This window comes from Sceloporus undulatus, chromosome 2 (genome assembly GCF_019175285.1).
Source record: "Sceloporus undulatus isolate JIND9_A2432 ecotype Alabama chromosome 2, SceUnd_v1.1, whole genome shotgun sequence".
Lineage (NCBI taxonomy): Eukaryota > Metazoa > Chordata > Lepidosauria > Squamata > Phrynosomatidae > Sceloporus > Sceloporus undulatus.
Window position 1 is genome coordinate 138,043,880 of NC_056523.1, and position 20,676 is coordinate 138,064,555.

At 41.8% G+C, this 20,676-nt stretch overlaps 1 protein-coding gene across 1 annotated transcript in view; it reads left to right on the top strand.

The window, feature by feature from the left end:
• The window catches only part of UNC13D (unc-13 homolog D), a 54,709-nt gene extending 41,732 nt beyond the window's left edge, over positions 1 to 12,977 (top strand). Inside the window, 9 exon segments of the mRNA XM_042454714.1 lie at positions 958 to 1,026; positions 1,957 to 2,036; positions 4,560 to 4,665; positions 4,779 to 4,850; positions 6,027 to 6,110; positions 6,705 to 6,825; positions 9,258 to 9,381; positions 9,729 to 9,934; positions 12,114 to 12,977. Coding sequence (XP_042310648.1) covers positions 958 to 1,026; positions 1,957 to 2,036; positions 4,560 to 4,665; positions 4,779 to 4,850; positions 6,027 to 6,110; positions 6,705 to 6,825; positions 9,258 to 9,381; positions 9,729 to 9,934; positions 12,114 to 12,220 — 969 coding nt within the window. The 3' untranslated portion in view covers positions 12,221 to 12,977.
• The last annotated feature ends 7,699 nt before the right edge of the window (positions 12,978 to 20,676 follow it).

A 20,676-nucleotide genomic window follows, 5' to 3' on the forward strand; every position in this document is an offset into this window, starting at 1 on the left:
AGGGCTTTGGAAAGTTGTTTTTTGGACTAGAACTTCCCAGATCCCCCCAAACAGAACTGGTAGTGGACTGCTGAATGTTCTTAAAAGTATAGACCAAAAAGTAACATTTGTAAGCTCTGCCTCAGTGGCTGCTTTTGTTTGCCTTTCTCTGCTGGCTCAGTTTTTATGGTACCAACCAGTCAGCCGTGCCTTCTTCCTTGAAGTCTCCGTTCCCCTCCCATCCTCTCCTCCCCCTTTTCTTCCTCTAGTGATCACTCAGCATTCCACGGCCAGTTCAGGCTTTTGCTGGGTTTGATTTGCAAAAGGTACTCAGCCCCAAAAGGTACTCAGGCAGTCGATATGTCCTTTTTATGCACAGATCATGGTGTTTTGGCTGCATATGGATCAGGCAAAAGGTCCCTACTCTTAGGAGACCATCAGACGAGGGGGGAGGGGGCAGCCAGAAGTAAAAGGCATACTCCTGGCATAACTGCATGATCACGCTGAAGATTTTCAGACACATTGCACTCATCTAGGAATCCTCCTGCAATTGAACCATTCCTGGGACTTCCCCATGAATGGTTTGTTGCTGGAGCATTCCTGGATCTTCACTGGATAAGTTCTGGAAGAGCGTGAAGATGTCTGAAAATCTTCAGCGCAATCATATGATTATGTCTTTTACTCCCCCCCCCCCAATAATCTCCTTAGATGGTGACAGAGAGCCTTAAACATACTGTGAGCCATGATTTTCCTGGTTCAAATCTTGATTCAGGTTTTTATTGGGTTGCTTCAAACAAGTTGTGGCCACTGCCTGCCCGCCCACCCATCCATCCGCCTAGCCCATTTTTAATCTGGGAGATTATGAGGTGTTGGTTGTCCTTCCTGTCTCATATAAAGATTGCGAAAATAATTTACCACTCTGAGCAGTATTCAAAATCTTGCCTTAGTAATATCAAGTGCATATGTTTTGTTTGGCAGCTGGATGCTGGAATTGCCAGGCACATCCAAGAATTGTCGGCCTCCAGTGACTCTAAGGACCCAGAGGATGTGAGTCTCAAGAATCTGTTTTTAGGCCTTGACACAATATATTAGGTATCTCCAGAAGCAGTGGAAGGAGCTGTTATCAGTAGTCAGAAAGAAAGATACTGAACAAGCAGCTAGGGTTACTTCTGAACTGATTGAGAAGAGAATGTGGACACCTCAGTTCATATCAGAAAAAGTAAAAAATAAATTTAATTTTAAAAAACCCACACCAGCAATCACATGCATTTTGTCCCTTAGTTGTATTACTACCACCAGTGCTTTTTGATGATGACAACAGAATTGAGCATTGAGAACTCTCCTCTAGAACTAATTTGTAGCACATGAGAGTGCCTCTAGCTACTGACATAGTTACCATCGATGATTTGTTGGTGTCCTGTTTTTTTTTTAAAAAAAATAGTACTGAATTGGCTGATTATGTAAATTCTACACAAGGCAAGACTTGATGTTCAGTTTATATTGTAGACTCTTCTAGTCCTTTGCTGCAATTTGATGTAGGACTGTTATCAGGACAAATTCCATACATTCAGTCTTTTTCCTTTCTTGTTTTGAACCAGATAGGGCTGGAGAAGGAACCTAGCAATCCTTTGATGTAGAGTCCAGATTGAGTGGTTTTTCCAGGCTGACCTAAATTTTATGCCCCTGCAGTGCTCTACACAGTGGGTTGTACATTTTTAAAGCTTCTGCCAGCTCATACACTTGCATGTGTATGAATGCTAGCATTGTATTTTCCACAGAGTGGCCATGATGCTGTGTTAGATTTTGTCAGCACACGCAGAGTAAAAAATCTGTCAGATGTTATGCTGGTCAACAGAAGACACTTTTTAGACTTTCCATGGAGATTCTGCTGAAATGGTCCCTTCAGACTGCATGAGACTGTGGATTGTAGGTGCTCTTCCTCTATTTTGCATAATCTTTTTGTCCTTCTCTTTCCAGAGCATCACCCCTTTAATGAAATTCTTGGAATGTGAGCTCCAATACCTAAGTGGGAACCTGGTCCAGGAGAACTTCAATAGGTGAGCTAGGATGTTGGAGGTGTTGCAGAGATCATTTCTCTATTTGGATTATATCCAAATGGAACCCAGAGACCTTTCAAACTATATAGTTCTTGTGCTATGATTCTAGTTCATTTGCTATGTGGAATCATAGTGCTATAGTTGTATAGTGTGCAAGGGCCCGTACTCAGGGGAAAATGGGATTTGTATAACTGTCATTCTAGTAGTAATTGTAGCAGGAATGGGGAACCTATGGCTCGCCTGATGTTTTGAGACAAGAACTTCCATAATTCCTTACACATTGGCCATGCTGGCTGATGTTTTTTGGAGCTGAAGCACAAGACATCTTCAGGTTCAACATTTCTCCACTCTTAAATTAGCAGAGGCTGCCTGGGCACCACTTTATAGAGGGCAATACTTAGGCAGTGGCAGCAGGAAGAAGGTGTTCCTTTCTCACCACATATAATTCTCATGCTGGTCAAAGCTGAAGGAAAGAGGAAGGCCCTGATGAATAAGAAGGGCCATCCAACAGGTAAAGCAGAGGCACAGGAGCAATTAAGAGTTGCCTTGCCCTGTAGGTCAGTGTGAAACAGACATTTATTTTATGTATTTATTCATTTATTTATTTTGTTTTATTTGTATGCTGCCTTTCTCCCAAGGCAGCTCCTAGTCAGTCAATTAAAAAAATCTTCACAATAATTTTTTTAAAAACAATTAAAATCACCACATAAAATAGTATGAAATCATTTAAAAGATATACAGAAGTTAAAAAGATAAATAAAACATCCCAATAAGAAGCTCCTCTTCCTTACATGTTAAAAGCCTGCTTGAACAAAAACAGAGGCTTGATGGCCATCAGTCAAGGATGATTTGATTGTGATTTCCTGCATGGCATGGCAGGGGGTTGGACTGGATGGCCCTTGCGGTCTCTTCCAACCCTATGATTCTATGATTCTTTTTTGGCTGGTGAAAAGAGAGCAGGGAGGGGGCCAACCTAGCCTCCAGTGGAAAGGTGTCCGGAAGGTGGGAGCAGTCACACTCTCCTGTCCTCACCAAGGAAGCTTGTAATGGTGGTGGGACTGAAAGAAAACCTTCCGCTATATGCAAATCTTAGAACCCTTGCAGGTTCCTATGGGGAAAGCAGTACAGGGCTTTATAGGTCATAACTAGCATTTTGAACTGTGCACAGAAACAAACCAGCAATAACCAATGAAGCTATGGAGATTATCAGATGGGGGGGAGGGGAGCCGGGAGTAAAAAACATACTCCTGACAAAGTCATGCAATCATGCTGAGGATTTTCAGACACATTGTGCTTATCCAGGACTTAATCCATGAAGATCTAGGAATGTTCCAGCAATAAACCATTAATGGGGAAGTCCCGGGAATGGTTTGTTGCTGGAGTATTCCTGGATCTTCATGGGTTAAGTCCTGGATAAGTGCAACGTCATCTGAAAGTGTTCAGCATGATCACGTGACTTTTCTGGGAGTAGGCCTTTTTCTTCCCTGATTTTCTCCCATCTGATAATCTCCTTTTTAACAAAGACGTTATATGTGTCTAATTGGCTGTGGTCAGTGGCATGCACAAACTAGCACCAGGATGCCCATTTATTTATTATGGGTAGCCACAGCTAAGAAATTCACAGCTAAATTGGCTTCCACATCCAACAGACTACTTACTGTCTTATTTCCTCTGATTTTAGAAAACAAACCCTGTCTCCCAGGTTCCTGTCTTAATCTTTGTCTCTAAATCTGGATTGTCTAGTTGTGGCTCCACAATGCTAATGGCTAATCTGCACATGTTCAAGGCATTCTTCTGTTTATTTCTATATTTTGGTCTCTTGGGCTAAATCTGATACAAGAAAGAAAGATGACAGGCCACACCCTGTCCCACAACAGATAAGATTCATGAGAAGGGGATCATCAGATACAAAGACTGTGAGGAAGTTTTCTATTTGCTGAACAGCTTCTGAGAATAGTTGTATAAATGCTGTGAATGTAAGTGCCAGAGATCTATTTTGTTCCTTGGTTACTGGTTAGGGTGACTGTCACATGTTACAAAGTTTGCTTCTTTGCTTCTAGAACAGTTGTGTATGTATCTAGGAAAAGCTTGTAGTATAGTTGGCCCTTTGTATCCATAGCTGTTTAAAAAAAAAAAAACCTCCAAAAAATAATCTTGATTTTGCCATTTTATATAAGGGACACCATTTTGTTATGTCATTGTTGAGCATCCATGGATTTTGGTGTCCACAGAGGGTCCTGGAACCAAACCCTAGTGGATACCAAGAGCCCACTGTACAATGAAGATGGCATTCCCCATGCCTGCATCTCCTTTCAGCTGTAGTTCTCATCCTCCACTGAAATCACATTTAAAGCCAAAGAGTGGGGATTCTGAGATTGGGAAGCCGATAACCTACTTTGGCCTTTCTTGCCCAAGCTTATAGTATCTGTTGGCAGCTGCTAAACCTTAGAATATGCTCCATGTGGCAATCTAGTTTCACTGCCTCAACTTTTCTTTCTTTTCTTTTTATCCTTGATCCAACAGCCTCCTGGGGCTGCTGTGGAATCACACCCTGGAGCTGCTGAAAGGGGCTGCAAAACAGAAAGCTGGCAACTTGAGGCACTTCAGGAAATTGCAATTTGCCCTCCAGGTACTTGGGAGTATGAGATGGAAGGAAGGACAAGGGGGAGAAGAAAAGTTTGAATGTTGTTTGAACTTCAACTGTGGGTGGTTCATCTCTTTTCTTTGTCCTCCTTTCCATAGAGCTTGGAACTCTGTTTTCATGCTGAGGGCTGTGGTTTGCCAAAGGACACCCTTCACACTACAACATTTACGGTGAGGTGCTACAACCCCTGTGGAGCATTGTGAAGGAGAGTGTCCCTCCACAGTAGGCAGGGCACAATCTAGGCATGCACAAAATATTGCTGAAGATGTGGATAATGAAAATGGTGTCCTTGAAGCCAAGGACTCTTCCCTAGTTCTTGCTCCTCTGAATGCTTGTTCTTCCCTCCTTTACACTGAATGAGCATTAATACAATTTGAAAAACCATTGAAATGAATTACTGCCAGGCTTAGGGGGGACTGGGTGAATGATTGTCATGCCATTGCATTGCCATTTGCATGGATGGAACATAGGAGGACCCAAATGCATAAAATATACTATGAACTAAATGTAGTTGGGAGGCTGTTGATGGAACTGCTTCCCCCTGCATGTAGTGTCATGCAGCCCCAAGACCTGCTCCAGAAAAATTGGGAAAGTCTCTGGTGTTGGTTTTCAGATGATGCAGAGGGCTGCAAGGGGAAGAAAAACAGGTTCTGTCTTTGATGTTTATCACACTATGCTCTTAAAGAGCTACTATTCCAGTGTGACTCCTCTAGCAGCCTCCTGTTGCATGCTGGGATTGGCAGTTTTAAGGAGCTGAACTTCTCTGCCTGAGAATTCTAAATACCCCTTCTTAAAACTGCCAATCCCAGCATGCAACAGGAGGCAGCTAGAGGAGTCACACTGGAATAGTACCTCTTTAAGAGCTCGTCTGATAAACACCATACAGACACTGCAGAAACAGCAACACATGTGTTTAGGATCAGATCCCTCCATAAAAGGTAGGAAAGGAATAGGCAAAGTGTGACCCACAAACTCCATGACCTCCCATAGACTGTTTTTTCAGCCTGGAAATCCCTGATGCTCCAAGACTGATTAGTTGATTTGATTTATTTCATCTGTCTGTCTGTGCATGCTCTGAAGGTTTTCAAGAGAAATTATATGAGTTGAAACAGGCCATCCTCCAAACTTTAATGAAAATGAATGGGAAGTGAGCTTTTGACCATTTCTTCTTTCCTTTAAAGCTATTTTAGAGTTCCCAGGCCTGAGCTGGTGCAGATCACAAGTTTCCTCTGGATCCTCATTAGAAGTTGCCCCCACTGTCTGTTTCTGTACCTTTTTTTTCTCTCCAGAGACAGAGAAGCTATCTGATTAGTATTGTTTCTGATCACACATACACTTCTCTCTAGGCTCTGGAAAAAGAGTTGGACCTCTGCTCTTCCACCAGCAGAAGACTTATTCAGAAGTATTTCAGTGCCCGAATCCAGCAGCAGGTATGACTTCAGTGAACCTGGCTCTTCTTGTTTATGAATGAGATGCACACATTAATTCTTCTCTTCAACAACAGCATTGCAACTAATGCTAGCAAATAAGATATTCAATATTGATTGATGGAGTACAGTCAGCCCTCCTTATCCATGATTTTTTTTTAATCTATGGATTCAAGCATCCATGGTTTGAAAATATTCAAAAAAGTATGCATTCCAGATAGCAAACCTTGATTTTCCATTTTATATAAGGGACAACATTTTGTTATGCCATTGCATTTAATGGGGCTGAAGCATCCACGGATGTTGTTATCCAAGGGGGATCCTGGAACCAAAACCCAGCGGATAACAGGGTCCACTATACTAATGCTAGATGGGATACCTGCTTACAAAACAGTGAAGGGCAAGAATGGGGAATACACAGTACTTCAGGTGTTGCTGGACTGTAACTCCCAGCATTCCTCACCATTGGCTATGCTGACTATGCCGGTAGCACGATTCCCATCTCTAGCACAGGGAAATCAGGACTGGTGGGCTGTGGTATTCAAAGTGCATTTAATATCATTCACACCTCTTCCTTTGGTTGTTCTTTCATCTTAGATGGAGGCTGGCCCCGACAAATATGGAGCTGTGACCATTAAAGCCCTCTACCGCCACTCAGAACAAAAGCTGCACATTGAAGTACTCAATGCTGTTAACCTCCTTCCCCTGGACTCCAATGGTAAGAGAACTTCTGTGTCAACGAGGTATACAGCTTGGTAATAGATCTTGTTCTCCTTATGCAGGGGCATACATCTTGCCAGTGATCCAAATTTCCTGAAACCTTGGCATTGCTATCTTCAGCTCCTTAGTATCCAGCTGCTTTCTGGCTGCTCTTGACCAGGACACTCCATTTTGCTTATGTGCTTGGGCATTAATCACAGCCCAACTGCCTGGACAATGGGTAACATAATCCACACAGAATAGAGACAGTTCTGTGGAACTGAGCTCACTATCAAAAGTAAGGAGGGCTGCCTGGCTTTTAGTCCCTAGACTAGCTGTTGGAGGATCTACTTGAGTAGTTCTCAAGGGAATATCCATGTTCCCCCCAGTCCATTCATCTCATGGAGGAAGCTGAAAACGTCAGTCTGCCAGGCAGTCAGATCTTTTCACTTACAGCAATGGACTGGGAAATTGGTGTCATGATATAGTCAGAGCTGGTGTAGTATCTTGCTCTGTGTAGGGGCAGGTGTTGTACTTTCCTCACTGTGGGGTTTCCTAATGGTAAACAATCAAGCCAGGTTAGCCAGTGTCGGGGCCTGGGCCACACACATCAAGACACCACAGTGCAAAGTGTGTAGTTTTTCCAGTTACAAGAAAAAGGCAACAATTAATTCATCTGGGAGAAAGAGAAGGAGCACGTGACCAGGGAGTGAGGGTTAAACCTCTTCCTTGCTCGGGTCTCATAGTAACCCTAACCACTGAGAATCATGCCTGCTCCTGTCTCTGCAGCCCCATCCTGGATTCTGTGTCATAGAAAATGAATAGAAATGGGAATTGATTTATAGATTGTGATGGTGATTAATTTATTTATATCCTGCTTCCCTCTGCCCCAAAAAAGTAGGACTCAAAGTGACTTATAATTTAAAAGAACAATACAATATAATTAGATCATACCTTAAAATTTTGAAATTTGCCTCGAGTTACCATCCCAACAAAAAGATGTATAGACAAAATAAATAAAAATATAGACTAGCAGTTTGCTACAGTCCACTATGATGCCACTTCTTCTGTGCATATGCGCATGTATGTGTGATGCCTACAGAATTTACAACTCATTAAAGAGGGATATTTTGCATGATTTGCCAGATCAAAGGTCTTCTGCCAGTAATATTATTATAACATTCAGCACTTACAAAGGTTGTGTGCATGCAATAGAAAATAAACATATCAAATGCATAGATTTGGGGAGCATGGAAAAATCTAAGAGTTCAGTACCAAAGTTAAATCTTCAGAAATGCTAGTTGTTGATACATCCTTAATATCTGAAGAGAAAATGGGTTGAGTAGCTTGCAGTTAACTCAGCTTCCCAGAAGAGGTTGTTGTTGCCTTACTTTACTCTTTCCTGTTCAGTATCTTTTGCAAAAAAAAAAAAAAAAAAAAAAAAGGTAGCAGCAGTAGACATGAACTTTTATATGCCTGGCTTCTGAACTCTGACAAAAAGCCAGCATGAACAGTACGTCATATGTTCAGGAGCTGGGCTGTGTAAAGAGTGTAATAAGACTGTGCCAAGGAAGATAGGATGGCTGACTGCAATGAAAAGATAGCATTGGATCAAAAGATGGTCATAATTCAATTATTATGTCCAGGGAATATGTATGTTCCCTCCCCCAGTGACTGAGTTTGGAAAAATTATTGTTATGGATTATAATTCCCAGAATCCTGAAGCCAGCAAGACCTTTGGCTGGGGAATCTGGGAGTTGCAGGCCTAAATGTTCAAGCTCTGGGTTCAGTGACAGAGAATGCAGCTTGAGTGTACTAAGTCCAAAAATCTGTCCCTGGCATTTCCATTTTGAATACATTTGGCTGGGAAAGACCCCTTGCTACAGATGTTAGGGAGCCCTCAAAGTAGACAGTGCGGGGCTAGAGAGACCCATTTGCTGACTTAGTGATCTTTGTAAATTTCAACCTAGGTGACCAAAGTTCACCTCTCAGCAGCTTGAAGGATTTGCTTGCATGTCAGTTACTCTTGGTCTTCATTCACTATCTAAAAAGGTAGCCCTAGTAAACAGTCCATAGAACAGTGGACAAGATACATACTTGGACTGATGTAATCTTGGAAACACAGCTTATACAGTGCTCCCTCGGGTTACGAAATTAATTCGTTCCGCGGCTAATTTCGTAACCCGAAAAACCTTCGTAACCCGAATTGCCATAGGCGCTAATGGGAAAAAAAGCCGCGGCTCTGCCGCGGCTCCATTTAAAACAGCGCCGGCGTTTTTTCGTAACCCGAAAAAACGTTCGTAACCCGAAACAATAAATCCCTATGGGATTTATTCGTATCCCGAAAAATTCGTAAGCTGGGTAATTCGTATCCCGAGGTACCACTGTACCTGGACAGAGTGGTATGTTTTTATGATTCACTTCTAACCTCCCACATATTGACACCTCCAGGTTCAAGTGATCCCTTCATCCAACTCACCTTGGAGCCGCGGCATGAGTTCCCTGAGGTCATGGCACGGACAACCGAGTGCATAAAGAACAGTCTCCACCCTCTCTTTGATGAAGTATTTGAATTGTATGTCTGAGCAGCTGTCTTACTTTCCTGCTTCCAGGGTTCTTCAGGGTCATTATCTTTAGATGAACAGCACAGCCCTTAGAAGTTAATTTCCACTTTTCATTTGTATGGCTTGAAAGTCACTGCTGTAGGATATAGGTATTGCCTAATTGGTGTGGTTCTCTATCATTTTATATCTTTTGCATCTGCCTTGTGGTGGTGGTTATGAGAAGAGCTTGGGAAAAAATACTGGCTGGAGGATTTGGGGAGTTGTAGTAAAAATGTAACTCTTTCGCAAACTCCTCTTAAAAGGTGCCTATGAAGTGGTGATGTTAACTTGGCCATTTCCATACTTGTCTGTCTTACAGTTTGGTCCCTCCAGATAAATGCCAACAAGATGGAGCATGCCTATTGCTCACAGTGTTTGACTATGACACCTTAGGCGCCAATGATCTGGAGGGAGAAGCCTTCCTCCCCCTCTGCAGAGTGTTGGGACTGAATGAAAAGGAAGAAATCATCAATCCCTCTGTAGTGCCACAGATCCGTCTGTCTTTGACTCATCCTGGAACTGCTGGTAACTCCCTTCCTCATGCATTCTCAACCATGTGCATCCTTATAATCATATTTTAGGAATGTTACCATTTATAAACTACAACTCTTCTAATCTTTAGTTCAGGAACTGGGATGATTAAATGAAGATTTTAAATGCTGTTTTTAGGATTTTGAGGAGATATGATCCAAAAAAGACAACTTTCCCAACCTCTACTCTGCTGTCTTCTGGCCGAATATGGCTACTAGTCAGGAGTCCATAGCAAACAGGGTTGTGGGGTTCCCAGTGACCATTTCATGGAAAAATACTTGGGCAAAATATGTTATGTATTCCTTAGCAAGTCCCAGGTTGAATACTTATCACACTAGTCACATGGTTTTATTTTTAGGTGGGGATAGAGCAGCAAATTAAATCTACCCGGACATGTTTATAGAATGAGAAAGTTAATCTGCAAAGGCCAAGCCAAGGTAGTTAGTGAGTTCTAGACCTCATCTCTTCAGTCGAAAGAGAAGCTCTGGAGTTGCTTTTAAATGAATTGGAATTATAATTTTCCCTACTGTAAATCCCTTCCTCTGGCAGGAGGTAGCAGTGATTGCTCCTTGGGCCCTTTCTTGATTCAGCAATAGCAATCATAACCAAAGGTAGATCTGAATTACATATTTTAGTTTTGTTAACATTAGGTTAAAATGGAACACCTTCCTGATATCAAACCTAGGAAGATTCTGAAATCCTCATCTCTGTTATTAGAGCCACTTCTTCATATCAGTGAGAGACTATGCCTATACAGTTTGCCGGTTCCAGAAAACTACAGTTCGTTTCTATTGCACTGTTCCATCTCTCACACAAAAAAGAAAAAAACATAGAGACAATGGATAGATGAACAATTTCATAAGACATTTTGGTTCAGCCTTTGAGGTAAACAGGCTGACAATCTGAGGAGCCAAAGGAAGCAGAAACACCTAAGTAGATGTAAAGATATGACTTCACTAAAACCTCTTGGTCTTAAGTTTTGCTCACAGTATATGTGAGACATTTTCCAAGAGGATGACCTGATGAAATTCTTTCAAATCACAGGTTGTGGTGTCCTTTTTGCTATCTTTATCTCTAGGGTGTAGTCATAGAGACTGGGCTGCACCCAGTGATCCTGGATCCATCTAAAACTTGTAGGAGCAAGCTAACCTGGTACACTCCTCAAAAACACCCTCCCCATTTTTAAATTTATCTCCCAGTTGTTCAAAGTACAAGATGGGCACTAACATCCTTCTCCATCCATTCTTTTTGTGACGTCTCTTTGTTGAATGAAAAGCTGCTTCCATAGCAACCTTCACTTAGGAAGAGCTTTAGTACCACTGAAGGGAGGTACAAAAGTTGCTTAGGCTAGGAGATGCCAGCAGCTAGTTTTTGATCTGCCTTGTTCTCCAGGCTACAGACATCATTTGGGTAATATCTCATAGTTGCAAATTTTCCATGCAGCTTCTTGCTGTCCTGGGGTTTTCAACTGTGGCCTCTGGATTTCTATTTAAGGTCTAGCTATTTACACTTCAAAGTTCTGAAATATGTAGATTTTTCATCTTCCACCCCACATCTGCAAAATTGATATCAGCATACAAGGGCCCTTGTATGAAGGGCCCTGAGCACAACCAAACAAAAGACTCTGTAACTTCAGTTTGGCCCTCCATATCCATGGATTTTTTATCCATGGATTCAAGCATCCACAGCTAGAAAATATTGTAGATCTTGATTTTGCCATATTATATAAGGGACACCTTTTCACTATGCCATTGTATTTAATGGGACTTGAGCATCCACTGATCTTGCTATCTACAGGAGGGCCCAGCGGATACCAAGGACCCACTGTATTCCATCTTTCCTTTCTTAATGGATTTTCTGTGGTAACAGAAAGCATGGAAGTAATATTAGGACACAGGAAGGTCCTAGTATTATTTATTATAAATATATATTATTTATTATAAAAATAAAAAACTGATGACCAGCTCATCTGTAAAAGTCTATAAATGAGATAGTAGTAATTCAGTAACAGCCTTGGCTGGAAACACCCTATGACTCCCTGGCTGATATTAAGGCCATAAGAAATAAGTTTTAAATGGCAGGAAAATGTATTTATGTCAAATGTTATGAGAAAACTGTGACTCATGGCTCTGCACATTGCTGAATGGACCCTATCTCTTCTCTCCTACTCCAGGCAATGAAATCTTAAAGATTTTGGAGATCCGAAAAGGAGACAAAGAAGCACAGGCTTTTGTGAAGCTCCGCAGGCAAAGGTCCAAGCAGTCAAAGGAGTCAGAGTGACAGTAGCCAAACAGGAGGGCTGGGACTGGCCTGAGGAGCAAAAGGCCCTGAAAAACCATGGCAACAGCAAGTTACACACCAGAGAGAGCACAGGCAGAAGCCACGAGACTTTAGATGCTTTGGCTGGTGGCTTTGATGCAGACAGTGCGATTCTTTTGTCAGCACACACTACTGAGCTGCAGCAAGGCCAAATGCTCTCAGTTGTGTTTGGATGAATGTTTCTTCTGTTTTCATCCAAGAGGCAATGGGAAAGAGTTGTGTGGTGCTACACTCTCTTGAGCATTCTCTATTTGCAGCAGGGTGTGAACTCTGAAAACATGGAACTACTTTTGAAGCTACTGCTAAGAAAAATTGTTAGCAAACACAAACATACACAGCCTCTGGAAAGAGCCTGTTTGACTAGCAAAGCTTGTAATGAGCCCCTTGTGCAGGAAGTACCAGAGCATCTAATCTCTGGTGCAGGAAATTCTTTGCTCTCCAGATGGCATGGAAAGCAGGCTGCCTGTTATGTGTCAATGCCAAAGCAGGGAGGGGTCACCTTTTGCCAAGGAAGAGACACACCTGCTAATTTCTGCTCTTGCTTCTGATTAAGGACCGTTGGCTTAACAGGGAATTAAATGGCATGGTGGCTGGCAAGGCACTGATGTGGAATCGATCCCTAAACATCTGCAGGGTAGTTTTGATTGTTGCAAAGAAGGCACAGATGCTGCTGGGGAGTGTGACATCTTGCAGTTTAATGTAGCAGACATTTTTTTTTTTTAAAAAAGCATCATTTTCTAGCAACAAAGCTGTACTTGTTATATGTGCAAGGTGTACTTGGATCTAAAGCAGGGATGGGCATGCTCTAGAGACCAAATTTTCAATCACCTGGATTTGCTGCTGGCTGCTCCAGCCACAAAAATGGGGTTAGTTCACTTCTAAATAAACCCATTTTGTGGGGGCTAGGAGAGTGAGGCAAAACAAGGCATGTGGGACCCTGCACATTGCTTTAATGTAGCAATTGGGTGCAGGATAATTTTTTCCCCTAGGGGGGCACATGTAGGCTACAGCCTAGTCCAAGGGGCTATTGGACCCTTAAACGGCATACTTTATATTGCAAATCGGCTTTTAAAGGGTATTGAAATTGCATCTCTGTTTAAGCAGTATGAAGAGGTCAATGCTTGCCTGCTGTGAACCTGAGCCTCAGGTAAACTCAGACGTCGCTTTGGCCTCCCCATGCAGGAATGCAAGCTTCCATCATAGCATCCCCACAACTTCTGAAAGCTTGGGTGCCATTCCTTTCACTTTGCCTGGTGCTCCTGCTCATTCCAGTGAAGACAGTCATCGGCCGTTATCATATGAGGAAAATGTACCCCCATCCTGAAGGAAAGGGAAAGTAGGCCCAATTTGAAAGTAAGCCAATTCACGGGATTAATAATCATATGTGAAAAGCGAAGTTGTGCTCATTCGAAAGGCAAAGCAGAGTGACAGAAAAATAAGTTATCACACCAATACATACCATGCGGATTCAACAATTCGAATTGGCACCCTTGCGCATGCTCAATGGGGCTCTGAATGGATCGCGAACCTTTGAACTTCCGGAGTGAAGAAGGGGGCCACTTCCTGTTTCACGTGAATGCTAGCTTAACATGAATGATTGCTTCACGTTTCTTCTTCTCCATGCATATATGTATAGGCACATGGAAGCGCGCACACACACACTTGTGTGCACACATAACCGTCCCCCAATGGGCAAGCCATGGACATGGGTGGGCATATATATATGGAAATATAAACAGATATATATATATATATATGTGTGTGTGTGTGTGTATCTGTGTATAGGTGTGTGTGTGTGTGTGTATATATATATACACGCATGTGTATACACACATATATGTGTATGCTCTGTTTTACATCCAAACAAGCTGCCTTTTCATGGGTTTTATGTTCCGGGGTGTTATTGCATCCAAACAAGCTGCATTTCTATAGGTCTCTGCACACTTTCCCCAGTGGCATCGGGTGCACAAACCATGCACTGCTCTGTCCATGTGTAAAACATGAATATGTTCATTCTGCAGTAGACTCTTCCCTAGCAGCATCAGAAACAGCCACTTTTCCCCTCCTTGGCAGCACTGGAAGCAGGACTACCAGAAGCAAAATGGTGCAAAATTGCAGCGCTGCACCATGGGATATGTGGTACCTTTGAGGTTGGGGTGGGGATACCAGGGCCAATGCAAACTTGCATTCCACACCAGCACCACATCCAATTGACTGTGAATTAACTTTGGAATAAGATTTGTGAATTTGGTAGTTCACCGAATTTACCTATTTTTGGATTGACCCAGGATTGGGCCCGGAATGACTGCGCAATGACAGCAATTGTGTGAGATAATCTCTTGTGATTATACATGAATACGCATGATTGGGCTTGGGATGGCATTGGTTTGCCTGGAAGTTTTCGTTGTGATAATGTCCATCAAAGTGTCAGTAGCATTTGTTGGCTAATGCTACCATTTCTATAGGGACTGAGAGGGGGAGTTTACCTGCTTCTTAAGGGTGGGGTGTAGTGTAGACTGAAGTTCCCCATTGGTTTCTTTTGCTACCAAGAAGAACTTCTGTCATGTAAAAGAGGATTAAATGGAGCCAAAACACTTATTTCTCTCAGATTAGCCACTAAACTGTTGGAGACACAAGTGGAAAGGAAATCCAGCTCGAGTAGGAGGTAGAGGTAGCTTGGTGCAAACAAAAACATTTTCCATTTTACCGTGGTGTAACAGATGTGTAATTTAAGGGGAAGGCATCTTCTTGGTAGAGTCTGCAGTTATCCGAAAGACCAGCGCCCTTCAAACTCTTTTATAGTACCATTCTCTCAAAGGTGTGTAGAAAAGAGCACCTTTTAGCGTGAGACAGAACTCTGGGCCCTTCATGTATTGCAAGTCCTATCACCCCACACTTAGCTTTTGACAAGGTCTCATGCGAGTTACAGTCCAATATCATCTGGAGGCCCTGCTTCATAATGGCACTGTTCACCTGGCCAATTTACTTTCAGTTCATTTCCTAATGTAGGATGTAAATCTTTATGGATCTTGTTCTTGCTGGCAAAATGGGATTTTACAATTTTTCTCCTTGCTGAAAAAGATGTCAAAAAAACCTGCAGTTTTTGAAGATTATTTGGAGTTTGGAACTTATTCTAGGCAGTGTGTGTGTTGCAGAAAAAAGGCTCCCTCTACTCAAATAGCAAGGTTTCCCAACATTTGAAAAAGCAAGTATTTGCCAATTTTTTTTGAGTATTCTTCCCAGACTTACTCAATAATGCCCCCAAATGGCACTTACTTTGCTTGCAGCATATATCAGTGCCATCTTGGTAGCAGATAATTCCCTAGTTAGTTACCTCCAGCTAGGATATCTGATGCTAGACCAGAGTATGCCTTGTATCTAATGTAGCCAAGTCAGGTTGGAGCATTTTGCAATTTGCTTGCATTAGTGCACTCCCCAAATAGATGCCAGCCTTTCAATCATTTATGAGAAAATTCAGTAGTACCAACCCTAATTTCAATCCTTAGTGGAGTGCACTCCTCACCTTTCTTTCCATTGTGAAAGTGGTAGTTATATGATTGTTTGTGTCTGCAGTTAATGCTTCATAGGAGACCTCTGCCTTTTCTCCCAGGGCTCCCAAATTTACTTTTGAGGGAAGCCTTTGGCAATGGACAATATCAACAACCATTTTTTAAAATAAAGTGTCTAGGTAAATTATGTTTACACTCAACAAATATTTAAAATGCTGGTGAATCAAGATTTTCCAAGGAAAAAGCCAAGGTTTTTTCCATCTACACATTAAATCAGTTCTAGTTTTTAGGGGAAAAAAATACTTTCTTCCAGTTCATTCCAAACAATGTTTCATTGACAGTCCTGTAATTCCCCAATCCTTGTGGGTCATTTTTGAAGGAATGATGTCAACACTGGCTTCTATCCAATCCTTTAGTACAGAAGCTGATTTTAAGAGCAGTTTCTCTAATTTTATGAGAGTATCAACAATTTCACACTTGATTTTCTCTAATTAGTCACTTTGCCTTCAAATGTCATCTTTTATTATTTCTACTTGATTTGATTCTTCCTCTAAGGAAGAAGTTTGTTCAGGTACAGGAAATTGTTCCCATTTTTTTTGTAAAGATTTACAGAAAAGATTTGTGGGTTCAGGGACAGGAAATTCTGTACAGGATTGCAATCCTTTAGTATGTACTGTGGTTTACAATATCAACACACAATGAATTGCAGACATTTTAGGGGACAACCAAGATGGACATCAGTTGCACTGTTCTAAGGATGTGGCATGCTCAACATAATAGTCATTTTTTTTCATGTAAGTCTCTATGTCTCATCACTTCTTCTAGTGCAAGGGTGAGCAAAATGGTGCTCCCAGGGCCATTTTGTTACCAGGGGATTTTTTTTTTAACATTAAAGTTGGCTCCAAAAGCCTCCAAAGCCCTGCGGGGTCGTGAAGAGCATTCCATCTAACTGGAGGAGGCCTCCCCCCCCCCGGGTCATAACAATGTTAATTTTTTTAAACATTTTTTCAAAACCTTTTTGCCCCACATACACACTTCTTTAGGGTGTATATGTGAGCATTTACACCATGTTTTGGACCCACTCTGAGCCACACTTTAGGCCAAGAAGAGGCCCTTTTTTGAACAACAGGAAGTGAGCAGAATTCACTTCCTCTTGTTTTAAAAAAAAATTACAAAATTTTTCCTGTTCTTTCCTAGCAGGCATTTAGGGACAAAAAGCTCATTTGTGAGAGCGGGTATGGTGAGAAAGTGTAGTCGCCCAAGGTTCCCCTGGAGGGGTTAATGCAGCCCCAGACCTTTCCACAGTTGCTGACTGCACTCTTGTGTATTAAAGAAGCCAAGGTATAGGCCAGTTCACATGTGCAACTGAAAATACCCCATACCTACTGAACATTTTTGCACAAGAATGGATCTGTATGTAGATGAAAGGCAAAAAGAGATGTATTGCTTTATTTAATGGGCAGTTGAATTCCTTGGGTCCCTGGAATCCAGCCACCTAGAGACTAAAGCAAACAAGCTACCTTTCCTGGAAACACACTGCTAACCTTCTTTCCCTTAACTCACCTTGGTTAGTAGCTTTTAAGGAAGCTGTGAGAATAATACAAGTGCATTCCGTGATCATTCCTCTTCCTCCCTTCAGGATTTCCCAGAACCTTCTGAGGAAGCAGAACAGCAACCTAGTATGATGGTTGACAACGGAGTCCTGATTAAAATCTTTTAGACATGACTGTATTAAGTACTTTTGGTAACACAGTGCCTTCACACAGACACACCAGGCCTGAATGCACTTTTCTGATCTACAATGCAAAAAAAGGCCTCTAGAGCTCTTCTGCTGTGGTAGTCCTCCAAGTGGTGTCAGACTGCAAATCCCATCAGCCCCAACTACTACAGCTAACCATGAGGGAACGTGGGAGTTGTTGGCCATGGGCAAGGATGCTGATCCATTCTGTATGTCAGATAATACAGGCATTAGAAGCATAGGTGTCACTTTGCATGACCAGCAGGACAATTTGCCTAAAGGTGCCACATCACCTACCCATCAAGAGGTAAACTGAGTCACAATACTGGTTATTAGCTCTGCTGTAGTGAGATGCCTTTAAAGAAGTAAGGCATCGAAAGTACTTTTGTACAGAAAACAACATCACATGTAGGTCACAATGTGGTTGCTTCATGTAAATAAATCACGTGATAGTCCCACTGATGTCACTTCCACAGTGATTTCTTCATGTATGGAATGGACTGCGTTCATTTGAGTCAGTGATATCTATTCGTTCCTTCTTGAGCTCTGCCTCACAGTTCAGAAATGATTGTTCCCCTTCAGTGACAGAGCAAGCAACCTGCACATTAATACCGACAAGAAAGACCCATCTCTCCCCAATTTGACAGGATCTCCTCAAACTGCTGTTTCATGTCCATACTTACCAATATAGAATTAACGTTCTAGTATCTGATCACCTACTCCCAAACACTCATGCGTTTGAGCTGTGTCATCCCGGTCATAGAAAAGCTTAGAATACATCATGATGCAAGTGATAGAAGATAGGAGATGTGATGAAATCACCATGGAAACAGATTACAAATACATGACAATGAGGACAGGTGACAAACATATATATCCTTGGGGGAAAACTGTATTCTACTCCAGAAGTTAGTTGCACTTAAGATGCTATTGAAAAGGGTAGGTTATTCTGCTTAAAGTTAATTATGGCCTGTTACAGACAGCCAAAATAAAGTTGCTTCGAGTCACAGTGGAGGTATGGTGTTTCAATGATGCATGCGTCCTAAGAGTCCAGAGTTCGCACCAAAGCCACGCTCCAGCCCTAAGGACTGGAGCATGGCTTTGGTGTGGCTTCTGGACTCTTAGGGCGCCTATATCATTGAAACACCATACCTCCACTGTGACTCGAAGCAGCTTTATTTTGGCTGTCTGTAACAGGCCTAAGACTGAATTATAATTCCTGATTTCAATGGATCTCTCACGTTCAACTAAAACTCTGGACTGAGGTTGTTAAACATCCATGACAGAGAGCCTCCTTTGTGCTAAATCCAGATATATATTTTTATGTGATTATCAGGATAATTAGGAAAAAGCAGATAGAGCATTTAATTTATACTAGATGCAGGATCTTGGGAAGCTAGTTACAATAGGGATGAATTAAAATGGCCTTCCAAAATCCTCCACACTATTTGCAGGCAAGAAAATAAGGACTATGGACTTTTTCTAAATATTTATTCTTCAGGAGAAGGGAGAAATTCTCCAACAATTTGGATGGGAATGAAAAAAGACGATTACCAGAAATTGCTCCTCTGTTATATTGTTACTCTTTAAGTGCAAATCAAGATTGTGGAAAGAGCAAGCACAAATTTAGAAGCAAAGAAAGAATACGTTCAGGATTTTAAAAAGAGAAATTGATCCTCTTGAAGAAGAAGGAGGAGAAGAAGCAGCAGCAGCAGATTTCTAGTCCATTCCCAACTGGTTGTATAATGACCAGAGTGAAAAAAAAAAGTTCCTATTGAAAAACTCCAATGAGTTTTCCTCACTTCTAGAATTGTTTCCATGGACTCCAAGGTGCCAGTCATGTCAGAGATAATGCAAGAGATCCTCCCTCCCACAAGCAGGCATGAATAGTTGAGAATAAACATGTTTCTTCTGACCAGGGTTTTAATATAATAGGCTAGTATCCTGCATCACAGTTTCAAATGCATAACCTGGAGTAACACACTTGTGACTATTACACATTCCTGGTCCCTACATAGCCCCAAACTTAGGGGTCACACAGGGACCATGAAATTCACCCAGTCTCCACTTACTGCAATTGATGGTGATCTATTCCTTTGTAGCTTGGGAGGCAGCTAGCTGCTGTTCCCCATTCTTGAGCTTTCAAAAACAATCTCCAACATGAAGGGGAATTGCAATAGGGACCCTGTTTCTGCCTATCACAACAGAGATCACTGATGAGAAGTAGTGGAAACAGCAGACAGCTGCTTCCAGAGAACAGGAGAACAGATCCCTGTCAAGTGCAGCAGCTGCTGCTCAGTAAGTGCAGATAGGGGAAAGTCATGCTAGGATTCGGTATGTAGCAGCATAATTATGGTGCTTACAGGTATGTAAAAACTATACAGGATTCTGGCCATAATTGTTTCTTTTTTTAAAAAAACAACAACACTTGAATGTATGCTCTTTGCATTAGATTGGGTAGAGGATTAATTTATGTAAAATAAATGCAGTCATATGTGTTGTCTTCACTATTCTCTAATCACAAGCTCCTGTTTTCTTATTATCAGGAAGTGAAGCAAATCTGATCATAGGTGACATTCCTGGCATGCAGTCCACAAGGAATCTCTCCTTGCACAAGCTCCATGAGAAGAAGAGAAGTCTTTGTTTCCCTATCCATGAAGCTGTTACACTTCAGTCAAACTTCAACAGGAAATATTTCAGGGGGTATGCATTCTATACCAATAAATAGCAGTATTGTTTACTACCTCACTAACTTGCAAGGAGGGATTAAAGGCACTTTGAAAATTCACATGAAAACCCACTTGACAGGTACACACACACATACACAGTATATGCACACACAAAACTGCTGCCTTTTTTTTCTTAGCAAAAAAATAAAAAAATTTATTGTCTTCTAGAAAATCCATCCTGCCTTTGGAAATTGTGACACAAGATTGCATTTTTTTAAAGTTCCACATGCAAATCCACTTTGCCAAGAAAGAGTGTCTAAAACCAGGTTTCTGGACAGCCAAACACACATATATACAGAATACGAGAAAGAACAACAGCTGAAATCACAGTTCCGCATTACAGTCTATAATAATGGAGTTAAACACCACATTGTACATACCACCTATTACCTTTTGGCGGACTTCTACACAAACTTTAGTGGCTTTCTGTCCCAGCAACCC